At 45.2% G+C, this 27,986-nt stretch overlaps 1 protein-coding gene across 1 annotated transcript; it reads left to right on the top strand.

The window, feature by feature from the left end:
* Positions 1-27: 27 nt before the first annotated feature.
* On the top strand, positions 28-27,986 carry LOC135057096 (oocyte zinc finger protein XlCOF22-like). The gene is made up of 4 exons (XM_063962997.1): positions 28-58; positions 178-275; positions 400-1,327; positions 26,055-27,986. The coding sequence occupies exons 1-4, from the start codon at positions 28-30 to the stop codon at positions 27,434-27,436; spliced, it is 2,439 nt and encodes an 812-aa protein (XP_063819067.1). The 3' UTR covers positions 27,437-27,986.

The raw sequence follows: 27,986 nt of genomic DNA, 5'->3' as shown, positions 1-27,986 counted from the left end.
CACAGGGGTCTGTACAAGGACGTGATGATGGAGAATCACCGGCCCCTCACATCACTGGGTAAGAGGAGACTGTCATGTATTGTACAGGGGAGAGCAGGTGTGGGGGGCCCCTATCTACACACATCATCTGATAATCACATATATACACTGTACTCAGTCACTGTGTGTCTCCTACAGTTGGGCCCAGTAACAGAGATACCCCAGAGAGATGTCCCCGTCCTCTGTATTCCCAGGATTGTACAGAGGAGAATCACAGAATCCCACAGGAGGATCAGGTAGGTGGGATTTAGGGTCTCACCAATATACCAAAGTGTACTTTGGTACATACTGTGTGATCTGTAGAGATGTCCTATACACTGATTATTTACTGTCTATATTATCATTTTCTTGATTTTATAGTATATTGATGTGATTCAAAATAAGATAGATGACAGAAAGAAAGAAGAAGAGACATATGTGACTGATTTAAAGGCAGAAGATATAGAGGGAGAAGAAGAGACGTATGTGACTGATATGAAGGCAGAAGATATAGAGGGAGAAGAAGAGACGTATGTGACTGATATGAAGGCAGAAGATATAGAGGGAGAAGAAGAGACGTATGTGACTGATATAAAGGTAGAAGCTATAGAGGGAGAAGAAGAGACGTATGTGACTGACATGAAGGTAGAAGATACAGAAGGAGAAGAAGAGATGTATGTGACTGATATGAAGGTAGAAGATACAGAAGGAGAAGAAGAGACGTATGTGACTGATATGAAGGCAGAAGATATAGAGGGAGAAGAAGAGACGTATGTGACTGATATAAAGGTAGAAGCTATAGAGGGAAAAGAAGAGACGTATGTGACTGACATGAAGGTAGAAGATACAGAAGGAGAAGAAGAGATGTATGTGACTGATAATAAGACTGAAGATATAGAGGGAGAAGAACAGAGATATGTGACTGATACGAAGGTAGAAGATATAGAGGAAGAAGAAGAGATTTATGTGACTGATATGAAGGCAGAAGATATAAAGGGAGCAGGAGAGACGTATGTGACTGATGTGAAGGTAGAAGATACAGAGGGAGCAGGAGAGACGTATGTGACTGATATGAAGGCAGAAGATACAGAGGGAGAAGAAGAGACATATGTGACTGATATGAAGGCAGAAGATATAGAGGGAGAAGAAGAGACGTATGTGACTGATATGAAGGCAGAAGATACAGAGGGAGAAGAAGAGACGTATGTGACTGATATGAAGGCAGAAGATACAGAGGGAGAAGAAGAGATGTATGTGAGGGGTGATCAGCAGTGTAAGGAGGAGGAAATCCCTACAGATGTCAGCATAGGTGAGTAATAAGCACTTGCTTTAGAAAAGAGTCACATATTCTCCTTGCTCATACACTACTACTACATCTGTCCTCATTTAATTGAGACATGGAAAGTGCAATCAGACTGTGACGGCCGTTTGATATATCGCGGGTCCGTCGGCCATTGTGTATGTGCGATATGTCTGTGAATTCCGTTGTTCATAGACATATCGCATTGGCCCCGCAGCTCAGACGACGGCCAATATATCTACCGATATATTGGCGCGTCGCTGTGTGTGTACGGGTGACCAGCCGTCTGCCCGTACACATGCTGCGGCAGCCGGCGGTGATTGACAGCTAAACTGGGCGGGCGTTCATGACGTCAGTACCCGACGGATCGGGCAGTGTGTATGCACAGCACACTGCCAGATCCATCCATAGATATATCTGCAGATCAATTGATCTGCAGCTATATCTATCAGTGTGTACCCACCTTTAGAGTAACATTGAGTCTAAAACAATCTTATTGGTTGGTGTGATGATCTCTGAATAGTCCAACACCTGCCAGAATGAAACATCTTCTGGTCGGCTGGTCATTTTAAGATTTTTTTTTTATAAATTGATAAACATTTGCAGAGAGATGGTTCTATGAGTTTAGTCATTTACCTTGTTTAATGTCCAGTGTCAGGTCTGTACTTGTGTCTGTTCCCAGAGGGGGCACTAGTGGGTCATTGGTGGTGCGGTGGAGTAAACAAGGAGGCTGAAGTAAATTCCTGCGCATGTGCGCAAATGATATTTATTGAAAGTTCACACACAAAATATATGCAACTGGAACAGTGATGATATAAGCATAGAATTCAGCGTTGAAGCTGATAGGGTCTCTGGAATAGTAGAGATTGTTTTGTTTGGAAACCGATGATGTACAGGAGCTGAACTTCTCAGGCAGTTTGTAAGCTAAACAGCATTGAAACCAGGTTTGGCTTTAGCAGGAGACAGCTGAGAAGCAGAGCAGAGGTCCTGGTGCAGGTGAAATGGCACAACGCTGCTGCTGACAGATAATGAGCAGGTAAGAATGGTAATGCAGCACCTGGAGAGAGTCTCTAACTGCTAATGAACACTGGAACAGATTACAGATGGAGCTGCAGCCAAACCGGATGGCTGGTTCCTGTAGTTCCACGGAGCTCTGACACAGGAGAATCTCTGGAGACCAGAGCCAGGAGACGCTGTGCACAGGATGTGATGCATTGTTCAAGGCAATGATACTCATCCGGAACTCTGACTATATACCTTCTGGTCAGCAGCCATTGGATAGGGGAGTCATGTCTGCAGACACAGCGCAGGATTGGATTATACCGGATCAGCTGACTGCCAGTGTCATGGCGGTGCCCATGTAGTGCAGAATGCGGGATCACAGCGGGTTACATGTCATGTGTAGTTCAGGGGTGCAAGGGAGCAGAGGGTTCTATGCTACGCGCACACGCAGCATCAGGCTGGGACCACGACCTCCAGAGGCCCACGCACCAGCGCATTGGTAAGTGAGATACCGCTGAACGCTGATTCCTGACATCCACATTCCCCTAATATTTATATTTCTGCTGTGGGGTACACTGGGCTTACATCGGGTGTAGAGTAGGATCTTGATCCGAGCCACCAACAGGCTCAAAGCTTTGACTGTTCCCAAGATGCGCAGTGCCGCCTCCTCTATAACCCCGCCTCCGTGCACAGGAGCTCAGTTTGTGAGTTGGTGCCATGCAGTTAGCAGGCATACAACAGGGGGGCTGCGGAGCAGCCCTAAGAAAAGCTATTTTTCAGAAGAAAAAAGAATGATTGAAGACTTCGAGGGCCGCAGCTTGGTTAGATGTCAGTCAGACATCCCCTGCTGCAGCTCCATCACTCCCCCAGCGGCGCTGTATACTCCCGCGCCCTGGTTGCCGGGTAACTACAGCGGAGGCTCCGGTGTTCTTCTGTTAGTCACACACACTCGCCACTGCCCTCCGGGATCGCGTGGCTGCAGGTACAAGGGGAGGTAAGGGATCTCTTTGGCCCGCGCGCGCTGGCGTGGACACTGTAATGGGGCAGTAGCTCCACTAGTCACCGGGACACTGGGCACAGGTGGGTTTTTTTCTCTTATAAAAACCCGTTTTTAACAAGCCCGCAGCGCCCGGTGGGGAAGCCAGCAGGGGGATAAGGCCTAACCTGTAGCCCCTCCCCCAGCCCCAGGGCGCCATTTGGTTAAATGATCCCGCCCTGTAGCTGCATATCTCTCCCTCACTCCCTGTCAGCCGCCATCACACGGAGCTGCGCTCTTCCTGGGACTGCTGGGGCAAATCCTCTTCTGTAAAGCTGCCTGCAGTTTTATGGTTGTATAATTCCTACATGGTATGCTTGTGACTATATATGTGTGTGCATGTAGCTGCTGCGTGGCTGCCATATCAGGTATTTCACCAGCGTGCTACTCCTATATTCTGTAACCTGAGGGGGCTAAGTGTGTCAGGTTTCTAAATAATATAGGTGTTTCACAAGATATACTTGCTGTGTATTTTTCTTTGTGCTTTATAGTCACTTTCTATATATATATATATATATATATATATATATACATCTCTTGGATTCCCGGTTTAAAGTGCTGACAGGAAAGTCACACTGCACTGGGAGTTCTTGGTAGGTATATCACTGTAGACAAAAGAGAGAGAAGAGAAAAGGATCTGTTTCCGGTGCACATGAGTTTTTTTTGTAAAAATTAACTTTTATTATCTCCTTAAAATAATTGGGAAGAATCTACTATTGCATCCAAAATTTCTTGGATGCACTGATGCGAAATATTAAAACAAAACAAAGTATAAAGTGATATAAGTATACAGATGTGGATAAATCCACAGGGAACCAGCGCTCAAACCCTATTTGTAGTGGTGAATGATACGGTTATAAAGTGAAACTAAAATCAATAATGAAAAAGCAGGTAATATACTTAGGGTTGTTTATTCTAAGATGCTGAGATACTTTCTTTCCCAACAGGTATAAATTCGGTTTAAAAGTCAATCAGTGATTGGGGCACGCTCCTGGTTTGAGCTTAAATTCTGAAGTGCAAGGTTCAATTGAAAGAACAAATGCTGTAATCTTTGTAAAGTCGAAAAAAAGAAAAAGAAAAATGCCACAAAAAAATAATAATGATATGTACTAAAGTCCAAACGGTTTACAAGTCTATACAGACTGCGGCGTCCCGCTAATCTGTGCTCTGAAGTGAAGGATTCTCTTGTGAAGTGATGAACAGTTGACAACGGTAGTGTATGCTTTGGTTAGAGTGGAGAATAAGGACCCTGGACTGGCGCTATTCCTCCTGCAGCACGTCCCACAGTAGAGTGCCCGAATCAGGCCCGCTCTGTGGGGCCGCTGACCTGGGGTGTGCGCCTGTCACAGAGGCGAAGTGGACATGGCCGGAGCTCTCCGAGCGGCTGGCCGCGCCTCTCCTCCTCCTACAGGGACTTACCTTCTCCCTTCCCCTCCGCCTTCCACTCTCCGCTGTCTCAGGCTTCTTCCGTTGCCTGGCAACCGGTTGCTTCAGGAACTCCGGATCACGTGACCGGATGGTTTGCGGAAAGGATTAGCAGTACTGTCCTTCTTTGTAGTGAATATTCGTCCTCAGTCCAATGTAGTATAGATGGGTAGCTCCAACGCGTTTCGACCTGTTAGGGTCTTCCTCTGGGAGTCCTTTCAATTGAACCTTGCACTTCAGAATTTAAGCTCAAACCAGGAGCGTGCCCCAATCACTGATTGACTTTTAAACCGAATTTATACCTGTTGGGAAAGAAAGTATCTCAGCATCTTAGAATAAACAACCCTAAGTATATTACCTGCTTTTTCATTATTGATTTTAGTTTCACTTTATAACCGTATCATTCACCACTACAAATAGGGTTTGAGCGCTGGTTCCCTGTGGATTTATCCACATCTGTATACTTACCATTTAAGGGGGGGGCGGGACACCCCTCATTACCAGCAGCACACCCCGCCTCAGACTAACACCTCAGTGCGCAGAGAACCCATTTCCGTATAAAGTAATATAAGGATAGACAAGACTGTGTGTGATAGAAAGAAACAAAAATAAATGTATTAAAAACTCTCAGCTGGGCGTCTTTTTTGTGTCTATTAGCTGACGAAGTTACCCTGACGAAGCTTTTTGCGAAACGTACGTACGACGGTACCGGCTGGGCGTCCTACGTGTCTATTCTAATGTCTAACTGAAAAGTCTATTCTAATATTTATGCTCATCGGTGTACGCTAGTTAACCACATACGGGACGGCACACACGCTGTAATTATTAGCGATCTGTGCTGTACTACACAGTGTGTATATGTGATTACTAATTTAATCACTGTGTACAGAATATATTTGTTTTATATATAAGAGTGACAATTAATGTGGTATTCTCTTATTAAATCTGGTGGCACCTATATATTAGATACTAAAGGCATCTATATATACAAGCGAGTGACAAATCTAATAAAATATCTATGGCTATGGAGATTCTTTGATAACCACACGTGCATATAATTTATCTATGCAAAGATATGACAACATAGAATTTGATGTATATATGTGCTTGCTAGTCACCGGTATTAATTAACGTGTAAATGAATACTCATTGGTGATTATAGCATACATACACTTTGAGAGTGACCTGCGGCATCATACTAATTAAGCAGGCCCACGGCATTAATATACATTTAATTTTTACTATCACTTATCCATGCTGGCATAGGCTAAGCCTTCATGTATATGCATTTACGGGCTACTTAATACGTATACTCTGACCACTGTTTTCTATGTAGCCACCTGTAAGATCAGTAATATATATATATATATTCGGGTGGTCTTCAGTATGCCGACTGATGGGATCCCGGCGTACAGTATACCGGCGCCGGGATCCCGACAGCCGGCATACCGACACTTATTCTCCCTCGTGGAGGTCCACGACCCCCCTGGAGGGAGAATAAAATAGTGTAGCGCGCCACCGTGCCCGCAAGGGGCTCATTTGCGCTCGCCACACTGTCGGTAAGCCGGCGGTCGGGCTCCCGGGGCCGGTATGCTGGTCGCCGGGAGCCCGACCGCCGGCATATCGTAGTGAACCCATATATTCATATAATTGATTAAGTAAAGGAACATCCAATATAGACTACAGGTGGATGCTGCTTCCCTTTCTATATCGGGGTACTGTAGATGTGGATCTTATTATCTTCATGCAAATATATATATATCTATAGATATAAAAATATAAACTGGTCAACCCAGAGTAGTAAATACCAACTAATATATGGAAATATTATGTCATTAATTAACTATTGTATATTGGCATACAAACCATTCATTTATGAATAACCCGGTTTGCCGTGAATAGTGAGATTATATCAAAGAAATATCTTTGGAATGTTAATTCACTCTTATAATTATAATATCACTGGCAATATAGGAACATACTATATGATTTAATAATATTTTCCTCTGGAGGTAAACCAGCAGTCACTTGCAAATATCTATTACAATAATCTGGGCAGCGAGCCAGAATCCCCTAGATGAGCCAATATAACAACATTGTTACATTTATCAGTCTGGGAGAATTAAAGAGTAACATTTGTGTAACATTTTAGAGAAACCCAGAAGTAAGTATTTGTTTCTTCTTACAAATATTTTTGAAACACTATTGTACCAGAATATACTGTTATTAGTCAGATAAGACAGTACATATCAGCTAATAGACACAAAAAAGACGCCCAGCTGAGAGTTTTTAATACATTTATTTTTGTTTCTTTCTATCACACACAGTCTTGTCTATTCTTATATCACTTTATACGTTGTTTTGTTTTTTAATATTTCGCATCAGTGCATCCAAGAAATTTTGGATGCAATAGTAGATTCTTCCCAATTATTTTAAGGAGATAATAAAAGTTCATTTTTACAAAAAAACTCATGTGCACCGGAAACAGATCCTTTTCTCTCTTCTCTCTCTTTTGTCTACAATAATGACATGATCTGTGGTAGCACCCCCTATTTATATATTCACATAATAGAAAAATTAATAACAGGGGTTCCTTTCAATCATATATTTTGTAACTTTAAATAAAATCAAGTCCATCTGAGTCTCCTGTGCAACAAATTCCCCTTTTCCCCTTTTCCTTTAATGTGATAGGTATATCGCTGCTACGATTGTACCAGGTTGCCTGATATTGTGCTTCTTCTTATGTCCGCTACACGAGGCAACGGAGCTGGGGCTTCTCCCACATTGCGTGGTAATGATGCTGCAGACATTTTGGAGGAAAACATGGCAGCATAGAGTTCAGGTTCATGAGGTTCCTTACCCCCCCAGTGGGTCTGTGGCACCGGGGGCAACAAATTACCCACCTTGGGCTACCTTTTCCACGCTGTTAAATATGCTAGTAACTAAACTGACACCCCCTGTGGGACCACCTGTGCCAATGCAGCAGTTTATGGTCCCTACAGTTAATCCGCCATGGGCAGATCAAATCTCAACTCAGTTACAACACTTGAACCGGTCACTGACTAAATCTCACTCTCGCCCACCTAAGACTAAGACGTCTTCTAAACGGGCCACTACTTCCTCACAATCCACCACTGTTCCTGACACCTCCTCTGATGAGGATGGCGCATATACTGACCCCACGGACACTGACTCAGATGCTTCTGATGGGGAAGGGAAGTCCCCAATCATGGATGTCCCTTATTTGATTGAGGCTATCAGGCTCATTCTTCAGGTCTCTGATAAACCTGAGCCTGCGGCTGTCTCTAAAAATCCGGACAGATTTAAACGTAAGAAGGTGTTTAAACAAGTTTTACCTCATTCTCAACACCTGGCTAACATACGTCAGGAATCCTGGGAAAATCCGGGAATGGAATTCACATGGCATAAGAGACTGTTGGCTCGCTATCCTCTCTCTGCGGAGCTATGTTAAAAAAATTGGGAAACTCCTCCGCATGTAGATTCTCATGTGGCACGCATGGTAGTTTCCTCTGCTCTGCCAGTAACTACCGTCACCTCTCTGAAGGAACCGACGGATAGACGTGTGGAGGGTTGTTTGAAAGTGATTTACACGGAGTAGCGGCGGCCATCTTGTGGGCTGTGAGGTGAGCCCTTACTGCAGGGCAAACAGTTATGAATGAGAAGCTCCTGCGTGCACACTCTCCTGCCTATCCTGGTTGCTGCAGACTGTTGATGTGTGTGCTGCAGGGACTTTCACACATTCCCAGCAGCTGATCCATATCCCTTGCCTATATACTCACAGCAGGCACACTGCACCCGGCCTGAGCTGCATACATTGAACCCTGCTATACACAGTATATGCCCTCAGCCTGCAGCGGAGTCCATCAGACGCGGGGGCACCGCGCTCTCCGACTTAGCGGGCTCTCCGCATGGCCGAATGGCTGTGATGCCATGGGCGATGCTGTCCACTTGGCTACGCGTGAGTGTCATATTTCTATAGTTTGTTTTCATGTTTGTTCATGTTGGCCCATGATTAGCATGGTGCTCATTTGTTACTGTTCATAATCTCCTGGTAAGACCGATGTTGGTTTAGTACTTGATATCACTGCATGCTTTATCCTTCTCCCTCACTATGTCTATACCGCTCACACTACTCCTATCTATCTTAATAATGCGATTCTCCTAGCTCCCCCTATTCCCCCTGTCACTTGGTCGTTCCTGCTACAACCTCTCCCTCCCCTATGCTCCTCCTTACCCTACTTATCGTTTTGTCACAAAGCCACGTCCCCCCCCGAAGGATACGCCAGGACGGTGTCTTTCCTTTCTGTGTTAAACCTGGCCCTTCTACAGGAAAAGGTTCTCCCCCTCTGTATTTTCATACAGACTCTTTCCCCTTCTCTCTCCTCCTCTATTCCTCCTTTCCTCCTCTCCATCCCCATGGTCGGACCGGTCCCATCCCGCCCCTCTGTTTGCGTCGCCCACAGTTCTTCCCACCATGACCCTGAAAATTATATCGGTTAATGCTAACGGCCTTAACTCTCCCACCAAACGAGCCATGGCCATCCAATTCTTTAACAGACAAAAGTCTGATGTGGTACTAATTCAGGAGACCCATTTTAAACCCCCACACCCCTCTATGTCCTGCAAACAATTTCCACATGTCTATTATTCAAACATGCCTACCAAACGAAGGGGAACCGCTATTATGATCCGTCGAGGCCTCCCTATAACTGTTCACGACACTGTCTCGGACCCCCAGGGCCGTTACGTTATCCTTTCATGTTCCTATAACCAAGCTCCTCTGATCTTGGCCTCCATATATGCCCCTAATGCGCAGCAGGGTTCTCTATTTACAGCCTTTTTTGACAGCCTATCCCGCCTTCCTACGGGCATGACTATAATTGGTGGAGACTGCAATGTCACACTGGATCCACTCCATGACAGATCTCGCCCCGCCTCTACCGCTTCTACTCCCGCCAAACTGGCCAAGCGTCTACAAGCACATTTATCACTTTATAACCTGTATGACGGTTGGAGGACTTTGTACCCCTCGGCAAAGGGCTTCACTCACTACTCCCCACCTCACGACCTCTATACCCGTATAGATTATATGTTCGTTGACCGGGACACTACCCGTAAACTCCTCAGTGCCCAGACACTCCCTATCTCCTGGTCGGATCACTCTGCTGTTCTGCTCGAGATCTCATCCTCCTCACCCCTCCCCACCGGATTCTGGCGACTAAATGAATCTCTCCTGCTTAAAAAATGCACCGTAGCTGATATTGCCACCGCCTTAGCTAACTATTATGCAGAAAATGCGACTCCAGACGTCCCTCCCTCCCTAATATGGGAAGCACATAAGGCCACCATCCGAGGCTACCTTATAAGCCTTTCGGCTGCCCAAAAGAAAACTGAAGCCCAACGGATCCGAGTCTTAGAATCAGAACTTGCCACCTTGACCCTTCTGCATCAGCACCGCCCCAGAAAGAAAACGTATTTCAAACTCCTAGCAGTTAAGGGTCAGCTATCCCAAATCCTCACCAAAAAGGCAGTCAAGGCACTCTTATGGGCACGTCAGAGGTTCTACGAGAAATCAGATAAGGCTGACACTTTACTAGCCCAAAAACTAAGAGCGAAACGCACTCAAAATCGCATTGTATCCCTGCGCTGTGCAGACGGGTCCACCACGTTTGACCCGTCACGAATGGCCGCCCAATTTCGGGATTATTATACATCCTTGTACAATCTCCCTTCCACTCTAGATACTGATCCTGATCACGTCTCTAAACTCTGAGACTATCTATCCGCTTGCAAACTCCCTAAGCTTTCCGATTCGGACATATTGACACTCAATGCCCCCATTTCCACAGAGGAAATCTCAGTGGCCATTCAGCAGCTACGCCGTACCACAGCCCCTGGCCCTGATGGCTTTACCGCTTTATATTATAAAAAATTTACAACCTCTTTACTCCCCATGCTCCAATCTCTGTTTAACGCAATCCTGGACGGGGACTCATTCGACGCAGCCACCACTAGGGCCAATCTTATCCTCATTCCGAAACCCGACAGGGACCTGCTGGAGATGAAGAACTATCGACCCATCTCGCTCCTGAATGTGGACCTAAAGCTTTTCGCCAAAATCTTGGCTAACAGACTAGCTCCATTCCTACCCTCCCTCATTCACCCCGACCAGGTCGGTTTCATTCCCTCCAGACAGGCCGCAGATAATACTTGGCATCTCATTGACCTCATCCAGTTGGCACAAGACAAGTCTCTCTCGACGCTAGTCGTGGCCCTCGACGCAGAAAAGGCCTTCGACAGGGTGGCCTGGCCATTCCTACAACAGACACTCCTAAATATGGGCTTGCATGGCGCCTTTTACAAAGGCGTTACATCGCTGTATCAGAATCCCTCAGCCTCCATTTTAATTAATGGCCTTTCTTCCGACCCTCTACCCATACGTAACGGCACTCGACAGGGCTGTCCCCTTTCCCCCCTACTCTTCGCCCTCATTATGGAACCGTTAGCAGCTAGAATTAGGCTGAACCGTAACATATCTGGTATCATGTCGGGAACTCACAATCACAAAATTGCTCTATATGCCGATGACGCCATTCTCACCCTGACTGACCCACCTGCCTCCCTCCCACATCTGATGGAGGAGATAGCTACGTACAGCCGGTTTTCAAATTACAACATTAACTCAGACAAAACCTAAATATTGGCCCTACATGTCGCGGACCCAGATCTTCGACTCCTACAGGCCTCCTTCCCATGTGCTTGGCGAGCTGATAAACTCAAATACCTGGGCATCTATCTTACTAAGTCCTACTCTGGTCTCTATGCTGCCAACTTTCCCAGACTCTTAACTTCTATTAAACACGATGTGACAAAGTGGAATAAATATATCCTGTCCTGGTTTGGACAGATGACAGCCGTTAAGATGACACTACTGCCCCGTCTGTTATATCTGTGGCAAACTCTTCCCATCCACGTCCCCACCTCAGTCCTTAAAAATCTCCAAGCAGACCTTACCAGATTTATCTGGGCAGGGCGAAAGCCCAGAGTAAAGATGAGAATCCTCCAAAAGCATCGTCTAGAGGGGGGTCTGGGAGTTCCTGACCTCCTTAAATACTATAGAGCTGCTCACCTAACCACATGTGTCCTTTGGCACGATAATCCTGGACACAGAATCTGGACACATCTGGAGGCTACCACACTCCACAGATATTCCCCCTACAGCCTGCTCTGGTGTCGACCGAATAGCCATCCCCCCGCTTCCTCGCTGTTGCCCACAGTGAAATTTACCCTTTCCATATGGGACCTTTGCTCACGTCTTTACCGGCTACGCTCCTTCCACCCTCTACTCACCCCTCTATGGAACAACCCGGCATTCCCGCCAGGGGAGAACCACTTAGCTTTTGATTCCTGGACCAACCGTAACACACTCTTCCTTCTGGACATTGCTCCGCTACATACATTCCCCACGTTTGACGACTTGCAATCCCGTTTCTCGCTCCCACGTTCAACCTTTTATCAATTCTTACAGATACGCCACTTTTTTGCCTCTACCTCCGGAACACCGCCCGTGGGAGGTAAATCGAGCTTTGAATCCCTCTGCTGCACCTGCCGATCAACTAAAGGCTTACTCTCAACTATATACCAAATCTTGTTAGCTCACAACTCGCCCCTGAAGGAACCCCACGAAGTAGCATGGGAACGGGAGGTGGGTGAAACCCTGACGTCAGATGAGTGGTCAAAGATTAGGCAGGAAATTTCCACGAGCTCCATTTCGGTCCGAATTAAAGAAAATGCCTACAAATTATATTATCGTTGGTACCTGGTACCATCGCGTCTCCATTCAATTTACACCTCCTGCTCGGATAGCTGTTGGCGTCAGTGTGGCCAGCGCAGAACCCTGCTGCATATTTGGTGGAACTGCCCGCAAATTAAGGGATATTGGACTAGGGTCCATAGACTTATTTTTAAGGTCCTCGGATTGACGATCCCGATGTCACCTCTCTATTCCCTGCTCTCTCGCCCAATACCTCACACCCTTCGCCACCAACAGAAGCTAATTAAGCATATCCTAAACACGGCCAAATGCCAAATTGCGGCTAACTGGAAATCCCTGTCACCTCCCGCAACCCCTGCTACCATTAATGCTATATGGCAAACTTATAGGCTGGAACGTATTACAGCGGTTCTCCGGGACACCCCAGATAACTTTACCACTACGTGGTCACCCTGGACGTCACACTTCGGTGCTGAACCTCCGCTAACTACCATATAAGATAATTGGAATCATCACAATACCCTATCCAACTAGGGATAATCTGACGCACTGCCCAGGCGGATGGGACCGCCCGACCATTCCTCCCTTACCTCCCTTCCCAATTCTCCCTCCCCCCTTTTCTCTTCTCTCTTCTTGCCTCTTTTCTCTTCTACTTCTATTGTTAAGTTTACTCTCTGCTCCTCTTTTATAAGCTATAATGCTCCATTAAGAGTTATTCCTTCGCCCTTAGCTACGGTACATACCAAACGCATAACACTATCTATTGACAGCTCTCTATATATAGGCATGCATGCCTGTTTGATTCTTCACTCACTCGATGTTGTACATAGATAGATATTCTGCCACTGCTATTCAACATTTAACTGCGATATGTGCCAAGGTGTGATACCTGTAATGTATACCTTACGAATATCTTGTTAAAAGCATAAAATTCAATAAAAACTTTTTCTCAAAAAAAAAAGAAAGAAAGTGATTTACACCCTAACGGGGCTGTGCATAGACTTTCCATTGCAGCAACATGGGCTGCTGAAGCTGTTGAGGCGTGGGCTCAGGAGCTGGAGGCGGAGCTGCCTTCCAACACTTCTGAGCATGCTCGACAATGTCTCATATATTGCCACGGCTTCTCTGTACCTTAAGGAGGCAGCTTCCGATGCCGGGGTACTGGCGGCCAAGGCTGCCACTACGTCCATCTTGCCTCGACGTATCCTTTGGTTGAGATCCTGGTAGGTGGATATGGATTCTAAGAAAACCCTGGAGGTGCTTCCTTTCAAGGGAGACATTCTCTTTGGAGAAGACCTCAATAAGATTGTGGCTGATCTAGCTACTGCTAAAACAGCTTGCCTACCTTGTGCGGCTCCTCCACACAGAAGGCTAAAAGTACTTTCCCTCGGCCCTTTCGTCCTCCAGGTAAAGCAAAAGGTCAGGCATACCCGAAGCAAGCTCGTTCTTCTAAACCTGCCAAGCCCAGACCGAAGAGGGCCTGGGCTGCCCGTCAGCCTGCTTCCAAAACTGAGCAAGAAAAAAGCAATTGTTTCCCCAGCACACTGAATGGATAACAGTAACCAGATATAAATCCCACATAATAATAGAATTCAGAGATCTTCGTTACACATATTTGCGCAAATGTGTGGTTAAGCCCCAAAGCCGCATCAAGGCCTCTCTGTATATTTGGGGTCCCTAGCGCTATATATAGGTGCAGGGTGTGGCACCCCAAAACACCAGAATGAGCCAGAAAGCACAGCGTGACATACCAGTGTAAAAAACTATAGTGTTAATAAATTAGTATTTAGGAAGCCGAAGCTATAGAGGGGGTGATACAAACATGAAATGTAATTAAAATAGAGAAATAGTGTTAGAAAATTAATAGGTGAAAAGTGTTAATAGAATGTAAAGGTATGCCACACTAAGGCCATCCAGCTCAGCCAGTCCAGAGGCACCACACCTCACACCTCCATTACCCCAATCTGGGTCTAATATTAACCAGCAAGGAGTCACATGATAATGACTCCTTACTAAAATATGTCTAAGCTAAGAGCTACTTACCTTGGAGCAACCCCATAATGCTCCATGTGGCATGTCAGGGCCTGCACATCCTCCTAATGCAGAAACCTCTCTGCCTCTCACAACAGACATATAGATTGGTAAATGCTCAATTAGCTTAGTGATATCATTCAGGTGCTCGAAAGGAAGGGGTATTTCTGAGCAAGAAAAAAGCAATTGTTTCCCCAGCACACTGAATGGATAACAGTAACCAGATATAAATCCCACATAATAATAGAATTCAGAGATCTTCGTTACACATATTTGCGCAAATGTGTGGTTAAGCCCCAAAGCCGCATCAAGGCCTCTCTGTATATTTGGGGTCCCTAGCGCTATATATAGGTGCAGGGTGTGGCACCCCAAAACACCAGAATGAGCCAGAAAGCACAGCGTGACATACCAGTGTAAAAAACTATAGTGTTAATAAATTAGTATTTAGGAAGCCGAAGCTATAGAGGGGGTGATACAAACATGAAATGTAATTAAAATAGAGAAATAGTGTTAGAAAATTAATAGGTGAAAAGTGTTAATAGAATGTAAAGGTATGCCACACTAAGGCCATCCAGCTCAGCCAGTCCAGAGGCACCACACCTCACACCTCCATTACCCCAATCTGGGTCTAATATTAACCAGCAAGGAGTCACATGATAATGACTCCTTACTAAAATATGTCTAAGCTAAGAGCTACTTACCTTGGAGCAACCCCATAATGCTCCATGTGGCATGTCAGGGCCTGCACATCCTCCTAATGCAGAAACCTCTCTGCCTCTCACAACAGACATATAGATTGGTAAATGCTCAATTAGCTTAGTGATATCATTCAGGTGCTCGAAAGGAAGGGGTATTTCTGAGCAAGAAAAAAGCAATTGTTTCCCCAGCACACTGAATGGATAACAGTAACCAGATATAAATCCCACATAATAATAGAATTCAGAGATCTTCGTTACACATATTTGCGCAAATGTGTGGTTAAGCCCCAAAGCCGCATCAAGGCCTCTCTGTATATTTGGGGTCCCTAGCGCTATATATAGGTGCAGGGTGTGGCACCCCAAAACACCAGAATGAGCCAGAAAGCACAGCGTGACATACCAGTGTAAAAAACTATAGTGTTAATAAATTAGTATTTAGGAAGCCGAAGCTATAGAGGGGGTGATACAAACATGAAATGTAATTAAAATAGAGAAATAGTGTTAGAAAATTAATAGGTGAAAAGTGTTAATAGAATGTAAAGGTATGCCACACTAAGGCCATCCAGCTCAGCCAGTCCAGAGGCACCACACCTCACACCTCCATTACCCCAATCTGGGTCTAATATTAACCAGCAAGGAGTCACATGATAATGACTCCTTACTAAAATATGTCTAAGCTAAGAGCTACTTACCTTGGAGCAACCCCATAATGCTCCATGTGGCATGTCAGGGCCTGCACATCCTCCTAATGCAGAAACCTCTCTGCCTCTCACAACAGACATATAGATTGGTAAATGCTCAATTAGCTTAGTGATATCATTCAGGTGCTCGAAAGGAAGGGGTATTTCTGAGCAAGAAAAAAGCAATTGTTTCCCCAGCACACTGAATGGATAACAGTAACCAGATATAAATCCCACATAATAATAGAATTCAGAGATCTTCGTTACACATATTTGCGCAAATGTGTGGTTAAGCCCCAAAGCCGCATCAAGGCCTCTCTGTATATTTGGGGTCCCTAGCGCTATATATAGGTGCAGGGTGTGGCACCCCAAAACACCAGAATGAGCCAGAAAGCACAGCGTGACATACCAGTGTAAAAAACTATAGTGTTAATAAATTAGTATTTAGGAAGCCGAAGCTATAGAGGGGGTGATACAAACATGAAATGTAATTAAAATAGAGAAATAGTGTTAGAAAATTAATAGGTGAAAAGTGTTAATAGAATGTAAAGGTATGCCACACTAAGGCCATCCAGCTCAGCCAGTCCAGAGGCACCACACCTCACACCTCCATTACCCCAATCTGGGTCTAATATTAACCAGCAAGGAGTCACATGATAATGACTCCTTACTAAAATATGTCTAAGCTAAGAGCTACTTACCTTGGAGCAACCCCATAATGCTCCATGTGGCATGTCAGGGCCTGCACATCCTCCTAATGCAGAAACCTCTCTGCCTCTCACAACAGACATATAGATTGGTAAATGCTCAATTAGCTTAGTGATATCATTCAGGTGCTCGAAAGGAAGGGGTATTTCTGAGCAAGAAAAAAGCAATTGTTTCCCCAGCACACTGAATGGATAACAGTAACCAGATATAAATCCCACATAATAATAGAATTCAGAGATCTTCGTTACACATATTTGCGCAAATGTGTGGTTAAGCCCCAAAGCCGCATCAAGGCCTCTCTGTATATTTGGGGTCCCTAGCGCTATATATAGGTGCAGGGTGTGGCACCCCAAAACACCAGAATGAGCCAGAAAGCACAGCGTGACATACCAGTGTAAAAAACTATAGTGTTAATAAATTAGTATTTAGGAAGCCGAAGCTATAGAGGGGGTGATACAAACATGAAATGTAATTAAAATAGAGAAATAGTGTTAGAAAATTAATAGGTGAAAAGTGTTAATAGAATGTAAAGGTATGCCACACTAAGGCCATCCAGCTCAGCCAGTCCAGAGGCACCACACCTCACACCTCCATTACCCCAATCTGGGTCTAATATTAACCAGCAAGGAGTCACATGATAATGACTCCTTACTAAAATATGTCTAAGCTAAGAGCTACTTACCTTGGAGCAACCCCATAATGCTCCATGTGGCATGGATGGCCTTAGTGTGGCATACCTTTACATTCTATTAACACTTTTCACCTATTAATTTTCTAACACTATTTCTCTATTTTAATTACATTTCATGTTTGTATCACCCCCTCTATAGCTTCGGCTTCCTAAATACTAATTTATTAACACTATAGTTTTTTACACTGGTATGTCACGCTGTGCTTTCTGGCTCATTCTGGTGTTTTGGGGTGCCACACCCTGCACCTATATATAGCGCTAGGGACCCCAAATATACAGAGAGGCCTTGATGCGGCTTTGGGGCTTAACCACACATTTGCGCAAATATGTGTAACGAAGATCTCTGAATTCTATTATTATGTGGGATTTATATCTGGTTACTGTTATCCATTCAGTGTGCTGGGGAAACAATTGCTTTTTTCTTGCTCAGAAATACCCCTTCCTTTCGAGCACCTGAATGATATCACTAAGCTAATTGAGCATTTACCAATCTATATGTCTGTTGTGAGAGGCAGAGAGGTTTCTGCATTAGGAGGATGTGCAGGCCCTGACATGCCACATGGAGCATTATGGGGTTGCTCCAAGGTAAGTAGCTCTTAGCTTAGACATATTTTAGTAAGGAGTCATTATCATGTGACTCCTTGCTGGTTAATATTAGACCCAGATTGGGGTAATGGAGGTGTGAGGTGTGGTGCCTCTGGACTGGCTGAGCTGGATGGCCTTAGTGTGGCATACCTTTACATTCTATTAACACTTTTCACCTATTAATTTTCTAACACTATTTCTCTATTTTAATTACATTTCATGTTTGTATCACCCCCTCTATAGCTTCGGCTTCCTAAATACTAATTTATTAACACTATAGTTTTTTACACTGGTATGTCACGCTGTGCTTTCTGGCTCATTCTGGTGTTTTGGGGTGCCACACCCTGCACCTATATATAGCGCTAGGGACCCCAAATATACAGAGAGGCCTTGATGCGGCTTTGGGGCTTAACCACACATTTGCGCAAATATGTGTAACGAAGATCTCTGAATTCTATTATTATGTGGGATTTATATCTGGTTACTGTTATCCATTCAGTGTGCTGGGGAAACAATTGCTTTTTTCTTGCTCAGAAATACCCCTTCCTTTCGAGCACCTGAATGATATCACTAAGCTAATTGAGCATTTACCAATCTATATGTCTGTTGTGAGAGGCAGAGAGGTTTCTGCATTAGGAGGATGTGCAGGCCCTGACATGCCACATGGAGCATTATGGGGTTGCTCCAAGGTAAGTAGCTCTTAGCTTAGACATATTTTAGTAAGGAGTCATTATCATGTGACTCCTTGCTGGTTAATATTAGACCCAGATTGGGGTAATGGAGGTGTGAGGTGTGGTGCCTCTGGACTGGCTGAGCTGGATGGCCTTAGTGTGGCATACCTTTACATTCTATTAACACTTTTCACCTATTAATTTTCTAACACTATTTCTCTATTTTAATTACATTTCATGTTTGTATCACCCCCTCTATAGCTTCGGCTTCCTAAATACTAATTTATTAACACTATAGTTTTTTACACTGGTATGTCACGCTGTGCTTTCTGGCTCATTCTGGTGTTTTGGGGTGCCACACCCTGCACCTATATATAGCGCTAGGGACCCCAAATATACAGAGAGGCCTTGATGCGGCTTTGGGGCTTAACCACACATTTGCGCAAATATGTGTAACGAAGATCTCTGAATTCTATTATTATGTGGGATTTATATCTGGTTACTGTTATCCATTCAGTGTGCTGGGGAAACAATTGCTTTTTTCTTGCTCAGAAATACCCCTTCCTTTCGAGCACCTGAATGATATCACTAAGCTAATTGAGCATTTACCAATCTATATGTCTGTTGTGAGAGGCAGAGAGGTTTCTGCATTAGGAGGATGTGCAGGCCCTGACATGCCACATGGAGCATTATGGGGTTGCTCCAAGGTAAGTAGCTCTTAGCTTAGACATATTTTAGTAAGGAGTCATTATCATGTGACTCCTTGCTGGTTAATATTAGACCCAGATTGGGGTAATGGAGGTGTGAGGTGTGGTGCCTCTGGACTGGCTGAGCTGGATGGCCTTAGTGTGGCATACCTTTACATTCTATTAACACTTTTCACCTATTAATTTTCTAACACTATTTCTCTATTTTAATTACATTTCATGTTTGTATCACCCCCTCTATAGCTTCGGCTTCCTAAATACTAATTTATTAACACTATAGTTTTTTACACTGGTATGTCACGCTGTGCTTTCTGGCTCATTCTGGTGTTTTGGGGTGCCACACCCTGCACCTATATATAGCGCTAGGGACCCCAAATATACAGAGAGGCCTTGATGCGGCTTTGGGGCTTAACCACACATTTGCGCAAATATGTGTAACGAAGATCTCTGAATTCTATTATTATGTGGGATTTATATCTGGTTACTGTTATCCATTCAGTGTGCTGGGGAAACAATTGCTTTTTTCTTGCTCAGAAATACCCCTTCCTTTCGAGCACCTGAATGATATCACTAAGCTAATTGAGCATTTACCAATCTATATGTCTGTTGTGAGAGGCAGAGAGGTTTCTGCATTAGGAGGATGTGCAGGCCCTGACATGCCACATGGAGCATTATGGGGTTGCTCCAAGGTAAGTAGCTCTTAGCTTAGACATATTTTAGTAAGGAGTCATTATCATGTGACTCCTTGCTGGTTAATATTAGACCCAGATTGGGGTAATGGAGGTGTGAGGTGTGGTGCCTCTGGACTGGCTGAGCTGGATGGCCTTAGTGTGGCATACCTTTACATTCTATTAACACTTTTCACCTATTAATTTTCTAACACTATTTCTCTATTTTAATTACATTTCATGTTTGTATCACCCCCTCTATAGCTTCGGCTTCCTAAATACTAATTTATTAACACTATAGTTTTTTACACTGGTATGTCACGCTGTGCTTTCTGGCTCATTCTGGTGTTTTGGGGTGCCACACCCTGCACCTATATATAGCGCTAGGGACCCCAAATATACAGAGAGGCCTTGATGCGGCTTTGGGGCTTAACCACACATTTGCGCAAATATGTGTAACGAAGATCTCTGAATTCTATTATTATGTGGGATTTATATCTGGTTACTGTTATCCATTCAGTGTGCTGGGGAAACAATTGCTTTTTTCTTGCTCAGAAATACCCCTTCCTTTCGAGCACCTGAATGATATCACTAAGCTAATTGAGCATTTACCAATCTATATGTCTGTTGTGAGAGGCAGAGAGGTTTCTGCATTAGGAGGATGTGCAGGCCCTGACATGCCACATGGAGCATTATGGGGTTGCTCCAAGGTAAGTAGCTCTTAGCTTAGACATATTTTAGTAAGGAGTCATTATCATGTGACTCCTTGCTGGTTAATATTAGACCCAGATTGGGGTAATGGAGGTGTGAGGTGTGGTGCCTCTGGACTGGCTGAGCTGGATGGCCTTAGTGTGGCATACCTTTACATTCTATTAACACTTTTCACCTATTAATTTTCTAACACTATTTCTCTATTTTAATTACATTTCATGTTTGTATCACCCCCTCTATAGCTTCGGCTTCCTAAATACTAATTTATTAACACTATAGTTTTTTACACTGGTATGTCACGCTGTGCTTTCTGGCTCATTCTGGTGTTTTGGGGTGCCACACCCTGCACCTATATATAGCGCTAGGGACCCCAAATATACAGAGAGGCCTTGATGCGGCTTTGGGGCTTAACCACACATTTGCGCAAATATGTGTAACGAAGATCTCTGAATTCTATTATTATGTGGGATTTATATCTGGTTACTGTTATCCATTCAGTGTGCTGGGGAAACAATTGCTTTTTTCTTGCTCAGAAATACCCCTTCCTTTCGAGCACCTGAATGATATCACTAAGCTAATTGAGCATTTACCAATCTATATGTCTGCTTCCAAAACTGACAAGTCTGCCGCATGACGGGGCGGGCCTCCCCCTGGGGGATCCCAGGATGGGTGGCCGTCTTTTAGGTTTTGCCCAGGAATGGTTGAAGACCACTTCAGATGCCTGGGTAAAATAAGTTGTCGCTCGAGGTTACGCCGTACCCTTCAAGAACCGTCCCCCTCATCGATTTTGCCTGACAGACGTCTCTTTGGACCCTGTGAAGGCAAACACTCTTCATTCAGTAGTACAATCCTTCCTGACCACAGGAGTGGTAGTACAGGTGCCTCTGGCTCAGAGAGGTAAGGGGTACTATTCACCGCTGTTTCCAGTCCTGAAACCGAACGGGTCCTCGTGGCCCATTCTCAATCTCAAGTCCTTGAACAAGTATGTGAGGGTATCCAAGTTTCGTATGGAAACTCTATGCTCTATTGTTCTGGCCTTGGAGCCTGGGGACTATATGGTCTCCCTGGACATACAGGATGCCTACCTGCATATTCCCATTGCAATGTCACATCAACAGTACCTGAGGTTTGCGGTAGGCAACCTTCATTACCAATTTCGGGTGTTACCTTTTGGTTTGACAACGGTTCCGCGAGTTTTCACCAAAGTAATGGTGGTAATGACGGCTGTACTCCGCCGTCAAGGGGTCAGGATCCTGCCATACCTGGATTATTTGTTGATCCTGGCAAATTCCCCAGAAATTCTCCTGCGTCATCTAGATCTGACTGTCCAGTTCATGAAAGTCCATGGGTGGCTAGTCAACTGGAAGAAATCTTCCCTGGTTCCTGCTCAGAGCATGGTGCACCTGGGAGCGTTATTGGACACTCACAACCAGCGGTTTTTCTTGTCTCAGGAGAAAGTCCTGAAGCTTCAGGACAGGATTCAATGCTTCCTATCTCATCCGCAAGTGTCGATACATTCGGCAATGCAAGTGCTAGGTTTCATGGTGTCTGCTTACGACATGGTGGAGTATGCTCAATTCCATTCTCGCCCTCTGCAGAAGTTAATTCTTGCCAAGATCTCAAATGATCTTGTTGTCTCCGGAGGTCTGCCTGTCACTGAGCTGGTGGCTTCAGGACCATCGATTGAGCAGGGGTCATCCCTTCTGGATATCCAACTGGGTCCTGCTGACGACGGATGCCAGTCTGAGAGGTTGGGGCGCGGTGTTGGAACAACACCTCCTTCAGGGTCGGTGGAACGGGGAGGAGTCTCTACTCCCGATAAACATTCTGGAACTGCGGGCAGTGTTCAATGCACTGAACCTGGCCCAGCATTTGATACAGAACAAACCTGTTCAAGTACAATTGGACAACGCCACCACGGTGGCTTACATCAGTCATCAAGGCGGCACTCGAAGCCGCATGGCAATGAGGGAAGTATCATAGATTCTTCAGTGGGCAGAACGCCATCTGCCGGCCATATCCCCATATCCTAAACCGGGAAGCGGACTTTCTCAGTCGTCAGGACATACACGCCGGAGAGTGGAGCCTCCATCCAGAGGTGTTTCAACTTTTCGTGGACAAGTGGGGCCTTCCAGATGTGGATCTGATGGCGTCTCGACACAATCACAAGGTTCCGGTCTTCGGCGCAAGGACAAGGGATCCTCAAGCAGCGTTCGTGGACGCTCTGGCAATTCCATGGAACTTTCGGCTGCCGTACGTGTTCCCTCCGGTGTCACTCCTGCCCAGAGTAATACGGAAGTTCAAGCAAGAAGGAGGAATCCTACTTCTGATTGCTCCAGCGTGTCCCAGACGGCACTGGTTCTCCGATCTACAGGGCCTCTCGCTAGATCGTCCCCTTCTACTTCCACAACGACCAGACCTCCTCGTTCAGGGCCCTTGTGTTTACCAAGACTTGGCCCGTCTGGCTTTGCCGGCGTGGCTCTTGAAGCTTCCGTCTAGAGGGCCAAGGGTTTTTCTGAGGCTGTCATTCAAACTATGTTGAAGGCCGTAAGCCGGCTTCTGCTTGGATTTACCATAGTGTCTGGAATTCTTACTTTACTTGGTGCGCGTCTCATAATCATGAGGTTTTCAAGTTTAGTACGGTCAAACTGTTGGCCTTCCTACAACAGGGCCTGGACTTAGGCCTTCGTCTGGCCTCCCTCAAGGTTCACATTTCTGCCTTGTAGGTTTGGTTTCAGAGAAAGATTGCTACCCTACCGGATGTTCATACTTTTACTCAGGGTGTGTTGCGGATTCAGCCTCCTTATGTACTACCCGTGGCCCCTTGGGATCTGTTGGTGGTTCTGGAGGCCTTGCAAGAGTCTCCGTTTGAACCTCTTGCGTCTGCAGACCTTAAGTGGCTTTCCGTTAAGGTTTTTGTTTTTGCTGGCTATTGCTTCAGCTAGAAGGGTCTCGGACTTGGGTGCCTTATCCTGTAAGTCCCCCTATGTGATTTTTTACCGTGACCGGGAGGTTCTTAGAACGCATCCGGGTTATTTACCCAATGTGGTGTCTTCCTTCCACCTTAATCAGGAGATTGTGGTTCCGGCCTTTAGTTCTCCTGCGTTGTCTTCCAAAGAGCGGTCTTTGGATGTAGTACGGGCTCTCTGTATCTATGTGAAGAGAACTGCCTCCATTAGGAAGTCTGATTTACTCTTTGTACTGTTTGGATTTCACAAACGTGGCTGGTCTGCTAACAAGCAGACCTTGGCCAGGTGCATAATTGCATATGCTTATGTACAGGCTGGCCTTCCAGCTCCTGCTACCATTAAAGCCCATTCTACTCGGTCTGTTGGACCTTCTTGGGCGGCCCGCCGTGGTGTGACCCTTGAACAATTGTGCAAGGTGGCTACGTGGTCCTCAGTGAACACGTTCATACGGTTCTATGCCTTCAATACTTCCACCTCCCAGGATGCTTCCTTTGGACGCCGGGTTCTTGTGCCCGCTACAGTGTGTCCCCTCCCATAAGGAACTGCTTTAGGACATCCCCGATGTTAATCCTTGTGGAGCCCAGTGTACCCCACAGCAGAAAATGAGATTTATGGTAAGAACTTACCATTGTTAAATCTCTTTATGCGAGGTACACTGGGCTTCACAAGGCACCCACCCTGACGCACTTGGCTTCTTTGGGTTAGTATGGCATTAGCCGCTGACACCCTCTCCTGTAGTGAGTGTGTGGTATATTTGGTTACTAACGATTGTCATCTCTGGTACCTGCTACTGCATTGGACTGGTTAACGAAACTGATCTCCTGTGCATGGAGGCGGGGTTATAGAGGAGGCGGCTCTGTGCATCTTGGGAACAGTCAAAGCTTTGAGCCTGTTGGTGCCTTGGATCAAGATCCTACTCTACACCCCGATGTTAATCCTTGTGGAGCCCAGTGTACCTCGCAGAAAGAGATTTAACAACGGTAAGTTCGTACCATAAATGTCATTTTCTTAACCAGGGTTCATAGGTTCCACAGGGAACATTGGGGTTGTAGTGGTTGATGAAATCTTAACCACACACTATTGTAACATAAGAACCCATAGACCTAGATGTCTTCCTCGGCAGTGTGGTTACTGTTATGAAACGAGTACCCGGAACTCGGGAGTATGGGTGGCAACTGGGGAGTTCCTGGTACTGATGTGTGAGTTGCAGCTGGGAAAGGGTGACGCCTGCAACACCAACTCGACCCATAACTCCATTATTTCTCCCCGTAGTCAGTTGGCGTCTGCAGAGCTAGACTTTTCCTTTAGCAGCCGCGTTTGAATGGGTGAATTATGTCCGCCCAGACTCCGATGCCCCCAGGTCTTATGAGGTGACAAGGCACCAACCGAGACTGAGAGAAAACTAGCTAAGACTAATGAGACTACAAATGAGAGGACGTACTGAGAAAACTACAAACAATTATGTGCGGCACCGCCGCCAGAATACAAACACGAAACTAAGGCAAGCGGCTGACCTGCAGATTTTGACACTGTTGCTACATAAGAAGAACAACCAAAGTATTGCGGCCTAACCGCAAAATGCGACCCCGTCACGGAAGCAAACAGAAAGTAAAGATGTGACCTCTGTCACAAGGTGCGGCAGGGCCGCCAACTCACGGAGAGTTCCAAATTCAGGCCAATTCCACAGGAAACAGATCTAGAAGAAGCTGGACACGATCCAAAGTGACGCAGGGAACTGGAACACCAGGAGTTACAGGCAGCAACTAGGAACTACCAGAGGCTGGCTGACTGGCTTGCTGGAAGCTATCACCGGCGGGGCTGCATGATCCTGACTCCCATAAAAAGGCCCAGGAGACCAGTCACGGAGAGCCAGACCGCCCTAACCCCATGGTCCCCAATTGTGCCAGCTGCTAGCTGGCACGTGAATCCGAGCATCCCGGCTGCTTAGTAACAGCCAGGACTGAGAACGGCCACCCAGCGTCTCTGGCTGCCCAGCAACCAGTCGGGCCAGGACGCTCGGCGACGGAAGTGATGCACCAGCCCCGCTGCCGAGCAACGGGCGGGAACCGGTATGCCCCACCGCCGCAGCGGCTAACAGTTACACTAATATGTGTGTATGACTGTGTGCTCTTTGCCTCAGTAGTAATTATTATGAGAAGACTAAGCTATTCCTATGTAACAAATTACCTGCTCTATGTATAACGAGGTGGAGGGGTTCATCTTATGAGTTTTACATTGTACCTTGAAACATCTTTCATTTATCCATTTGATGGTAATTTTAAGGCTATTTGACAACAGTCTATTTTGAGAGATGAAATTTATTGTATTGGACATCATTCATTTATTTTATTCCCAGCAGATGGATATATCGGGAATCTCTCAAAGGAAAATGTAATTTTATCTCCTGACTGTGAAATAGAAGATAATGATATCAAACATTCTCCGGAAGAAACCTCCATTATCCCAATTATACATCCAGTATTTCACAGTTCAGATGTATCACCTGATCCTGCTTATGATGAGGAACGTTCTCCTGGTGCTTCTATTACAGCTCTTAGGGTAGATAAATTATTTCCCTCTTCTATAGATGCCAAATGTTTTGCACAGAGCACAAAGCGTATTACCCATCAGGCAGCTAAGGCAGGTGAGAGGCCATTTGCATGTTCTGAGTGTGGGAAATGTTTTACACGGAAATCATATATTGTTACACATAAAAGATGTCACACTGGTGAGAGGCCATTTCCATGTCCTGAGTGTGGGAAATGTTTTACACGGAAATCATATCTTGTTATACATAAGAGATGTCACACAGGTGAGAGGCCATTCCCATGTTCTGAGTGTGGGAAATGTTTTACACGGAAATCACACTTTGTTACACATCAGAGAAGTCACACTGGTGAAAAACCATTTCCATGTTCTGAGTGTGAGAAATGTTTTATAGAGAAATCAGATCTTGTTAGACATCAGAGATGTCACACAGGTGAGAAGTTGTTTTCTTGCCCTACGTGTGAAAAATGTTTTACACAGAAGTCATATCTTGTTACACATCAGAGAAGTCACACAGGAGAGAAGCCATTTGCATGCTCTGAGTGTGGGAAATGTTTTACCCATAAATCATATCTGGTTATACATCAGAGATGTCACACAGGTGAGAAGCCATTTGCATGCTCTGAATGTGGGAAATGTTTTATACACAAATCAACACTTATTACACATCAGAGACATCACACAAATGTAAAGCTAATTTCATGTTCTGAATGTGGGAAATGTTTTACAAATAACTCAGAACTTGTTATACATGAGAGAGTACACACAGGTGAGAAACCATTTCCCTGTTCTGAGTGTGGGAAATGTTTTACACAGAAATCAGCTCTTGTTATACATCACAGAAGTCACACAGGTGAGAGGCCATTTCCATGTTCCGAGTGTGGAAAATGTTTCACACAGAAATCAACTCTTGTCACACATCAGAGAAGTCACACAGGTGTAATGGCAATTTCATGTTCTGTGTGTGGGAAATGTTTTACACAGAAATCACATCTTGTTAGACATCAGATAATACACACAGCTGAGAAACCATTTCCATGCTCCAAGTGCAGAAAATGTTTTCAACAGAAATCAAATCTTGTTAGACATCAGAGAAGTCACACGGGTGAGAGGCCATTTCCATGCTCTGAGTGTGGGAAATGTTTTACAGCTAAATCAACTCTTGTTAGACATCAGAGAAGTCACATAGATTAGCTTTTTTCATGTTGTGATTGTCAAAAATGACAAATCAGATCTCATTACACCATTCTTCAGTTACACTGGAGAAACTTTGCATGTTAGTGCTTACAAGTAGAATTTCATACAGCATAGTATTCTCCTGACCAGGATGCATTGACCTCTATTTTGTCTGTTTCGTGATCCAGCCGGTAGAACAGCCATAGCTTCTATTACTGTCCCCATTGTGTTATTTATATTGCTTTTATCTATTTTGTGAGGAAAGTTACTCTGCAGCGTGTATAGTAGTATTTGGAATGGGATCACCCAAATGGTATGAATGTGTGTAGGAAGACACAAGGAACAGTGGTTATGGTGGTAACAAAGTGCTCTCATCAACTAATAGACCATAAGGTCTGAGGGTATGCGTTTGGCATCCCAGTGGATGGGATGCCGGCGGTCAGCTGACCGACACCAGAAACCCAACACCACTCAGAAGACCGATGCTGGGACACCAACAGCCTACGTCCCGAAGGTAAGTATGTGGGGGCTTAAGGCCCAGAGGGGGTTAGGCACTAGGTGAGATGAT

Source organism: Pseudophryne corroboree, chromosome 3, assembly GCF_028390025.1.
Source record: "Pseudophryne corroboree isolate aPseCor3 chromosome 3, aPseCor3.hap2, whole genome shotgun sequence".
Lineage (NCBI taxonomy): Eukaryota > Metazoa > Chordata > Amphibia > Anura > Myobatrachidae > Pseudophryne > Pseudophryne corroboree.
The sequence above is the reverse complement of the archived record's forward strand: the minus strand, read 5'-3'. Positions and strand labels throughout refer to the sequence as shown.

Bases quoted from the DNA above. Each gene is read 5' to 3' on its own strand.
- LOC135057096 (XM_063962997.1), top strand. From the start codon at position 28: ATGGAGAATCACCGGCCCCTCACATCACTGG. The intron at 59-177 runs GTAAGAGGAGAC...TGTCTCCTACAG, and splicing joins CCGGCCCCTCACATCACTGG to TTGGGCCCAGTAACAGAGAT. The intron at 1,328-26,054 runs GTGAGTAATAAG...TATTCCCAGCAG, and splicing joins CCCTACAGATGTCAGCATAG to ATGGATATATCGGGAATCTC.